Source organism: Crotalus tigris, unplaced genomic scaffold, assembly GCF_016545835.1.
Source record: "Crotalus tigris isolate CLP2741 ecotype Arizona unplaced genomic scaffold, ASM1654583v1 scf7180000020344.68071, whole genome shotgun sequence".
NCBI lineage: Eukaryota > Metazoa > Chordata > Lepidosauria > Squamata > Viperidae > Crotalus > Crotalus tigris.
In genome coordinates, this window is record NW_024097977.1 from 37,809 (window position 1) to 48,085 (window position 10,277).

General features: G+C 37.7%; 1 protein-coding gene across 1 annotated transcript; it reads right to left on the minus strand.

Moving 5' to 3' along the window:
* Window positions 1-970: 970 nt before the first annotated feature.
* Window positions 971-9,565, minus strand: LOC120318644 (CRACD-like protein). The gene is made up of 3 exons (XM_039366518.1): window positions 9,358-9,565; window positions 3,779-3,926; window positions 971-2,480 (listed from the first exon to the last, which is right to left on the minus strand). The coding sequence occupies exons 1-3, from the start codon at window positions 9,487-9,489 to the stop codon at window positions 2,341-2,343; spliced, it is 420 nt and encodes a 139-aa protein (XP_039222452.1). The 5' UTR covers window positions 9,490-9,565; the 3' UTR covers window positions 971-2,340.
* Between the last annotated feature and the right edge of the window lie 712 nt (window positions 9,566-10,277).

A 10,277-nucleotide genomic window follows, 5' to 3' on the forward strand; every position in this document is an offset into this window, starting at 1 on the left:
GTTCCATTTCATTTGTTTCCCACAAATATATTATTTAATTATATAATTGTTTTTCATAACTTACAGTACAAATAACCAATATTTCAAATCTCTCTGGATCCATTTACAACTTTCTTAAATCAAATCCTTTTCTGTTTTTTATCAACTAGATGTTTTTTTTTCTTCCTCTTCTTCTTTTTCATCCTAGCATTTTTCCACAGGTACAGGGTCAGTAAATATTATTTTATGCAATCAAATGCAATAACTGGGTCCATCTGGATGATTTTCATGTCCACATTAATTTGTCCTGCTGCCATTTTTTTTATTTTTGCAATTTGCAAAACAAAACATTTTTTGCCAATTGTACATTATTGTATCTTAAGTCTTAAAATTTCTTAAATCCAAAGAAGAAGGTAAGATTCACCAGGTCTTAAAATAAGCTCCCTATTTTGAAGGTCTCTATTATCGATAGTTAAATTGAACATTTCCAAATGTATCTAGAAAATGAATTTGGTTAGCTTAGTGTCCTTATTAAAGGCTCCACTTCTGCTGAAAGCAAAGATGTCATCCCCCTTTGCTTCTGGTCTTCAGACCAGCATGAAACTGGTCTTTTGTGATCTCATGAAGAGCTGCCATTCAGAGCATCTGTGGGTGATCTTCCATTCTTCTCTGGAAACTTTCTACTCCCCATCTTTCATTCTACAAAGCAGTTCTCATTACTGCTCATTCACAAAGATGTCTTCAGTCAGTCATGATTCACAGTAGAAATGAAAATTTCACTGGATTTTGACTTCTCTTCTGATTGTTCCTACTGGAAGCAAAATTATCCTGACAAGCTTTCTTTCCCAGAGACTCTGTTTTGATTTACATTCCTTTCTTTGTCTCTCAGTTATCTATTCAGCCATGAGTAAATTACTATTCTCACCTAGTAACTATGTTGTGAATTTTAAACTTGAAACAAGACAACAATCAACTTTATTCACACAAGGTATTTTGGATTTACAAATTTATTACAATTCTCTACACAATATTAAAAGAAATATAGATGTTAAAATTTAAAGTACAATTCCAAATGCAACTACTGGGAAGTAAGTCACAAAGAACTTTAACATGAGAAATTATCATGTTATGGGGATGAAACCTAGAATAAGAAAGATAACATTATTGTATGCAATGCAAAAAATGGGAATGGTTAATATAATACATAATAAAGCTTTCAGTCCAAAAGTGATCTAGAACTTTTCACTATGCATGGATACCTCAAAATATAGTACCTTAAATTGCCTGAAAGGTAGGAAGAGTCAAACAATAGCCCAACTCTTTATAATTTTCATTCAATAGCATTTCTACAATATAAGCAAAGATTAGTTGATTTATATAAAATAGTGCCTCCCACTTCAAACTCCAGGCAATGGTCCATAACAATGCCATGATTTATGGTGTCAGAAGCTACAGAGTGATTTTCCCTTATTTCATTCCCACAAGAAACTATCAATATACTTTCAGAACATATCCAGGTTTGAAATCCAGCTGAAAAAAAGACTCAGATAAGCCATTTCTTCTACAGTTTCCCATAGGGTCCACCACCTTCTTAAGAACCTGCCCTAAAAAGAGAAAAACAGGAAAATAATAATCTGATATTGCTAGTTCAGATGATGGTTTCCTCAGGAAAGGGTATAGCTCTACTACCTTCAAAGCTGATGGCCAAAGCCGACACTTCTCTCAAGGATGTCTTAATCAGCATCTTTACACAATCTCTTGTTTTAATATAAGTTTTCATCTTTTATTATATTAAAAGGTAGGGATCTAAACCACAGGTATCTTAGCTAATTTCCAACTCCATCTTAAGAAGCAATTATTAAAACCTGATTTTTATTTCATTTTCATTCATTCACTTAATCACATTAAAACGTTTTTCCTGTATGTCTGAAAAGATATTTCTGTTCTAGTCTGCTGTAATTGTATATCTCAGAAAGACATTTTGATTGGATTATTATTCTCACTGTATTAAAGCAATAGTTACCTAATTTTTAGTTAATCTTCTAACAATATTCATGGCATAACATTTTACGGGTGAAAAAATGAAAGGAAACACAGTAAGCAATAATTTTCATCTCAATAATTTCTTTTGCAAAGCTAAATTGCTTATAGTCATTTTCAAGAATTGTCCTATAGTACTGTACAAATGTGATGACATTTCTGAAACTCTTGCATTGTAGTCTCTTTGGTGTACCATAGGTTTATTATCCTTATCAATTCAATCAATTTAGTTTGAAAAATCAGCACTTTTGTTTTACTAAAACATTTGATCCACTGATGGGTGCTGATGTGGATGCATAAAACAGCACAAAATTATTTAATCTATTTTATCCTCTGTGGCATGTCACTCCATGCTTGGGATTTCTTTTTGGCAAGTTCCATCCATGAGGGTTGATCTGGAGAATGACCAATCTTCCTAAGCGGCTTTATATCTCCTCTTTCACTTGGCAATGATGGCTGAGCTGCATATGGGGGGAAAAAAGTTTCTATTACAGTATTTCTCAAACTTGCAATTGTGAAATGTCAAATAAATATCTGAAAATATGTGGAACACCAATTTAAACAGCACCCATTTAATATTTCTACCAAAGTATTAATTCCAAACTAAGCATGTATTGAAAATTGTTTTTTCATACTTCATGCTATAGCGTAGCTTTTGTCACAGGTGTATCGGTCACAAAAGTTCTTCAGTAGGTATCTGTGTACTAAAATCTCCAAAAGCATGGCCAGCTGATAGTTGATGATACAGGAAAAGCAGGAGCTGAGGGAGCAAACTAACTCTGGCCAATGAATGTAGGGAAATGTAGCAGACTATCTGAAAGATCTTGTGGACCATCAGGGATCTACAGATCCCAATCTGAGAATCCTTTTTCTAGAAACTCAATGTTCTGCACTATCGGCTAACTCTCTGAGATTCTACTAGGCAAGGCTGGGTAAGAATTCGATCTGTGCAAATGAACTATGAATACAATTTTTATATTGTCTACAAAAGTATTCTAGCACTGTCAGGTTCATCCCATGCAGTATTGTTAGAGAATTAATGTTTTCTAAACATAATAAAGAAAATAAATCTGTATAAAAAGAACCTTCTACATAGGCCACAGAAACAAAACCTAGATTCTTTTACTCCTTCAGCAAGTGAACACTGGATCTTCAGTTCATCTGGATTAGACAAGATTCCACATATAACTGCATATATATTCACAGAAAGCACTTTTATACTTTGTTTTGATTACCGTATATATTTGAAACATGTATATGAACAAAGTCTTAATGGCATGTGACTTAGGCACAAAATAATATTACTATAAATAGCAAATGAAAAGTACTATAATAATAGTTAATGAGTCTACATAATAATAATAATAATAATAATAATAATAATAATAATAATGATGATGTTGGAAGGGACCTTGGAGATCATCTAGTCCAACCCCTCCTGCTCAGGCAGAAAACCCTATACCATTTCAGACAAATGGCTGTCCAGTCTCTTCTTAAAAACTTCCAGTGTTGGAGCATTCACCACTTCTGGAGGCAGGTTGTTCCACTGGTTAATTATTCTAACTGTCAAGAAGTTTCTCCTTAATTCTAGGTTGCTTCTCTCATGTTTTGTTTAACCACAGTTTTTTTTTAATTACCCACAATTGGTCGAATTGATACTGCATGCCAAGCCAAAGCCTAATCCTATTATGGCTTAGTACAAGTCCCTGCATACTGTGGAACAATAGTAGCCTAGTATTTTGACTACTTTTTTTCATACCAGGGTTCTGATGGGATGACGGGCTATTTCTTAGTGAAGAGTCTTGCATTTCCAACTTTGTCTCTTTCTTTGTTTCTCCAACAGAAGCTGTGAATGGGGAAGGTGATACTATGTTCTGAGGCAAATCTGACTGTTGCCTTACCACTTCCTAAATAAAAGTACAAAGAGACAATTAGTAAAGTTTGAAATAATTATTTTGGAAAGAGAATATGAGTGTAGTTAACAAACAACATATAAGTAAACAGCAGAGGTGGGTCTCCTGCTCATCTTTGAAATTATCTTGTTACATATTACAGTTGCTGCACTCTTCACATGTAATGGACCTGTGGAATTTATTATCGTAAGACTTGATAATTGGAATTTAATTCATGGAAGACAGATTTATCAACAACTATTATAACCCTGCTAGATCAGGTAAAAGGAATTGCTTATTCCTTTCCAGATTTATGATTTGGAGCCTTTTCAGTCAAGTTTCAGACCTAATTATATTACTGAGAGGACAATGAATACGTATTGATAATCTTTGGTGGGACTGGGATGGAGTTATACCTCCATTCAAGCCCTCCTTTATCTCTCAGCAGCTTTTGATACCATCAACACAGTACAGCTCTGAGGATTGGGAGTGGGAAGTGTACTATTACAGTGGTTCTTCTCCTTTCTCCAGGGCCAATTCCAGTTGGTTACAGTAGAACAGTGATGGTGAACTTTTTAGAGACCAAGTGCCCAAAAACCAGCCCCACCCCTGCTCCCCATCTGCCCCGCCTGCCCACAGGGCCACTCACTGCCTCCACAGCCCGCCAATCACCATGGTGGCCCAGCAGCGCCATGGTGGCCACGCCCTCTGCCCATGTCCCACAGCATCAACTGTGTGCGACGGGACACAAGGGTGGGGTCTTGTTCCCACTGCCCGGTTGCCATGTCCTTGGCTGCATTGCTCCACATGGGCCACGCTCGGGGCGACTCTCCTCTGGGGGAGCTGCTGGTGAGGGGGCCACAGCGAGAGGCAGGGTTGGGGCGATGGCGCATGTGCCCACAGAGAAGACTCTGAGTGCCGCCTCTGGCACGCGTGCCATAGGTTCGCCACCACTGCAGTAGAAGGTCTGGTTCTAGATCCCTGCTGTGTGAAATGTTTCAGGGATCTACTTTTCCCCCATCCATATTAAACATCTATATGAAGCCACTGGGTAAGGGCATCCAATAACATAAGTGAGGACAGTGGTGATATCCAAGTATCCCAGTACCTAAATGATTCTGTCGATATATTTTTCAGTGTTTGGAGGCTGTTTGGGTCAACCTTAGTAAGCCCACCTGCTGCATCCCTCCCATTTTTTTCTATCTAACTTTAAATAGAGTTACATTCCCCCAGATAGTGTTGGTACACAATTTGGGGATTTCTTGGACTGAGAGGCCCTGCCATGGCCCAGAGCCTTTTCAGAAATGCACTTTGGGTGCCAATTTCTAGATCATGCCCTAGTGATCCCACATTTGAACTAGTATAATATGTGATGGAATATAGTCTGGATTTCTAGGATGGAGGGAGCACATTGGAGAAGAGTAAGAGGCAACTCAGTTCAGATCATTTGTGTGAGAGAAAGAGAGTAAAAACAGCCCCTCTCTAATAGTTCCCAGAGTATACAGTATGTTTCACGTAGGGAGTAGTTTGCTTTAGCTTGGCAAGATTCTGTCTATAGGTGTGAAAAAAATGTGCTCAGAAGAATTGTTACATGATAACTTGATTCTTGGGACCTGACATCCTGTTCCATATGTGGGACTGCTGTTGAAGAGCAATTGAAAGACTCAATTACTTTGGCAGCAAAGATAATCTTGGGCATCTCATGATATGCTCATGTATTATTAGGACTGTATGAACTGCACTGGCTCTTGATGAAATTCAAGATGCTGGCTGTCTTCTATAAAATCCTGTGGGGACTTTATTTGTGGGACAGCTTTTCCCTAATTGTTTCTGTTCACTTCATCAGATCTGTCATGGTAGGATGCTTTGGGTCTTTATATTAAGTAGTCCTGGCAGAACTCAAGACATGTGTCTTCTCTTTTGTAGCATCTATCCTGGGGAACAATATCTCCACCCCTTGCAAAGATCTGGAGAGCTCTCAGCTAGTTAGTTTTACATAAAGTGCAAAAGATCTGGCTTTTCCCTCAAACCTTGAAGACTGGTTCTTAGGTAAATCTATTGGCTAACTTCTTGTTATTGATCTGTAAGAGGAAAAGGACTTATTTTGGACCTTGGTGCCTTACTGTATATATTGATGTGATGTAGATTTTATCATTATTTTGCATTGCTGTTGGTTTTGGTTTTACTCAAGATGGGCAGCCACATAAATTGTATAAACCAAACAAGCATAGAAGAGTAATGCAAAAAAAAAGAAGAAGTTGTACTATTTATGCTAGGTTGAAGAAATTGTGGTTATGAACTGCGGTGTTTAATAGCCTAGGGAACATAATTTATAGCAAAGGATACAAGTTGTTCATTTCAAATACGGTATGTAGATTTTGTGTACTTAAATGAGGACAAAGTTCTCAACCTATTAGGCATTGTTGAATAGTTTATGTGTAAATGAAATATACATATATATATATATATATATATATATATATATATATATATACACACACACACACTTATACATATACTAAAAGAGATGCAAAACAGCATTTGAGGGAGTAAATATACTTTCAGTGCATACTGTCAAAGGATGTCAATGCTGTTTATGATTTTAACACTTTTTAAGATTTTTGGACATCTAAAATGAAAAAGAACACTAATTTAATATAATTTGTATGGTAAAGCAAGAAGAGGATCATGAATGAATGATTAATGAATCTGAATAGAAGTTAGAGTCATTAAGTATGAAAAACGTATTTTAATCATATAGAGCAGAGGTCCCCAACCTTTTGGGCACCAGGGACCAGTTCCATGGAGAGAGATTTTTCCGCGGACTGGAGGGGGTGTGGTTTTGTGTGCTGCCTGCATCCCGCGGATGGGGCTTTGCTTATTTGTGCAGACTGGTTGCTGGCATGCTACGGACTGGTCCCATTCCACTGACTGGGGATTGGGGATCCCTGATATAGAAAGAATGATCAAGGATTGAATTACAAAAATATTTGAAGAAAAAGCAAATGGATTTAGAACAATGAAAAAAAAAATCATGGTTGATCCCAAAAGAGAGATCAGAAAATAAATCAATATATTTATATTTATTTATTATTTTTACAAATAACTCAAGGCAGCAAACATATCCAACATATTTTTCTCCTCCTATTTTCCTCACAACAACCCTGGGAGGTGAGTAAGGCTGAGAGAGAGTAAGTGGCCCAAGCTGACTTTTATGGCTAAGGTGGGACTTGAACTCACAGCCTCTTGCTTTCTAGTCTAGTGCCTTAACTACTAGACCAAACTGACTCTATATGAAGATCATAGAAGCAAGGATAGTTTGCAAAGGTAAAAAAGTATGTAGGGATATCAAGAATTGTGGTATGAAACATAATTTTAGATAAAATTCCATTTCTTTTTCTTATCTTCTAGCTTTAATATCTTTGGCTTGCTATTTCTTGCTACTTTTTTGCACATCCAAATGAGAATAGTTTGGTGAGATATACAAGGAAACACTACAATAGAGGATACTATTTTTGTTAGAAAGTGCTAGTATTAATAAAGGGAATTGGAGCCTTTGTGGGAATATGGAATTTAGAGGGCAGATCATAGTAAGGGTATCTTATACATTATAAGATTTTACATTCTGACTGTAAATGTGGCATGATTTACATTGTTTTGATTCCTGATTTAAAGTGGGCATTTTTTCCACAATGACATACATATGCATGTACACCTGAGCAATTTTATATTGTCAATTATCAGTATAAACAACTCATTCTAAAATGTTCAGCTTATGCTGTCTTGGTTATAATAGCAACATTCAAAAGTGACACACTTGAGATTCCAACTTAACATTGGTGCCTAATTTGAATTTTTATTTAAGTGTTCAACAGATACACACTTGCAGAATGAAAGAAGTCGTCCCAAAGGTGTTTTTTCAAAGGCAACTGGACTTTCTTGTTTTTTCTTTGAAGACATTTCCCCTCTCATCCAAGAAGCTTCTTCTTTTTTTTTCAAAGAAAGTTTTGTTCAAAGAAAAAACAAGTTCAGTTGCCTCTTGAAAAAGCACCTTTGGGACAATCATGACATGGATGACTGAGAATCTCCATAGATAATGAAAGCAGTAAAATATCTAATAAAGATCATTTTAATATTCACAAAGCTACATTGATACAGAATAAGTGGAAATATATGTAAAAGTGTCTCAGGTGAAAAAACAGATTGGTTTATCCCTAATCACAATAAGGCAGACACATTTGGAAAATTCAAAGTTTGGGATAGGTTGGAATACATATTCAACTGAAATAGAAAGTGACAGGCCATCAAAAGCAGGGTTCTCACTCAGCATCAGAAGAGCTTTGTATGATGTCATAAAGGTTTGTTTTCCTGCATGTACTGGGACATACTGCATTTATCTGTGTGAATCTAGGAGAGGAAAGGAGTGGTTTATATTAAACTATTAATAACTAAAGAGTTTGGCTTATAAGGGAAATTCAGATTCCTAACCAATCTGACCAAATTGTAAGGCAGGGGTCTCCAACCCTGGTCCACCATGGCCCCTCCAATCTGTGGAAAAATATCTCTCCATGGGACCGGTCCCTGGTGCCCAAAAGGTTGGGGGTCACTGCTGTAAGGAATATAAATTGATATGGCAATATCCGAGTACCACCAGTCACCTAGCAAGGTGTCAAAACTTGATGACCAAAAAAAGTAAAAAAGTGATAAAGTACAGGTAGTCCTTGACTTACAACAGTTTGCTTAGTGACTGTTCGAAGTTACAATGGCACTGAAAAAAGTGCCCCCCAAGGCACAGCCAAGCAAGACACCTGCCTGCCCACCCGGCGGCGCTCTTCCTCCTGTCTGAGGTTTTCATTGTTGTCAGCATTTCTGTTGAGGATTGGCAGCGGGGTGGGGTGGGGGGTGTTTGGTTTTTATTCCCCCCACTTCTTCTGGGTGGTTGCAGCAGGTTTTGGTCACTTCACATGACCCGGGACACTGTGACCATCATAAATATGAATCAGTTGCCAAGCATCTGAATGTAAATCACAAGACCCTGGAGATGCTGCAACATTCCAGCTGATCGGCGCTTCTTCTGGGCTCAGCAGAAGCGCCAGGATTAGTGCCGAACTCCAGCTGGAGCCTGGTGCTGATCCTGGTGCTTCCACTGAGCCCTAACAGCCCTGAAGAAGCGCTGATCCTGGCACTTCCGCTGAGCCCTGACAGCCCTGCAGCTCCAGCCATCTCTCGCTCAGGCTTGTGCGGTGCTGCCACCAGTTCAGCTCATTCCCCCCCCCCCGCTACCACTTTTCTAGGATGGTCGCATACCACCTGCCAGGTGCCAATGTACCACAGGTGGTACCCGTACCACTGGTTGAAAAGCCCTGGCTTAGAGGACTGATCAACAAAACTGAAAGAACTGCCACTGAGATGACACACACCAATCAATCAGTGGTAAACTACGTACCTCCATTGTTTTCTTCTCTTTTATTTGTTTTTCTGCATCTGCTTTATCCTGTTCCTCTGGCTTCTCTTCTTTGCTAAAGTCTTGTTCAACAATCTTTTGCTTTTGCTTTGCTATGCTAATCCAAGTTGGCATTTCAGCTGTTCTTCCATAATCTGTAACAGTCACAGGAGGAAACACACTTGTCTCTGTTGAGATAAGATTTAGGAAGATTATTATAATGGGTTCTCCTTGCCTTTTAGAACCATCTTCCCAAGCACAAAGTTAAAAAAAAAAAGAGCAAACCTTTTCTTGTAAACCTTACAAATGTCTAGCAGTATTTCTAAAGAGAAATATTCACATACATCAAACATCACATACATGCCAAGATAAGAAATCCAGAGCTGATGTAGGTGTATCATTTCACATACTCACCCCCCAAGATTAGAGCACCCAGACCCTGTTGTCCTTTCATATGGTCCTAAAGACATGGTTTTATCACAATGTCTGGGGATCTGAAGGGATAGCTGAACCCATGCTCTAGTCATATTGATTTCTTATGGGTGAATTTGTTTTCTCCCTAGTTGCAAATTACATGTTGTTTGTTTTTATTTTTTATATGACTTTAATTATTGTTAGTTGCCCAGAGTCATGAACTTGAGATGAGCAGTCATATATACTGAGATGACAATGATGATGTTGACAATGTCAAACATTATAATGTCAAAGTAGACACTGCAGATATAGAGAAAATAGTTGCTGTGCTTCTACAGCTGCAGTTATTCAGAGCCAGAAGAAGTAAAAGAAGCAAGAACAACAGAAGTTCATAGAACTTACCCCTTCCAGAAAATGACATTATGTATAGTTGCACCTCTGATCTGGACTTTCTTTCAGGTCAGTTACTGAGATTTTAATAAATTCTTTACGCAGTATAGTAAAGGAGA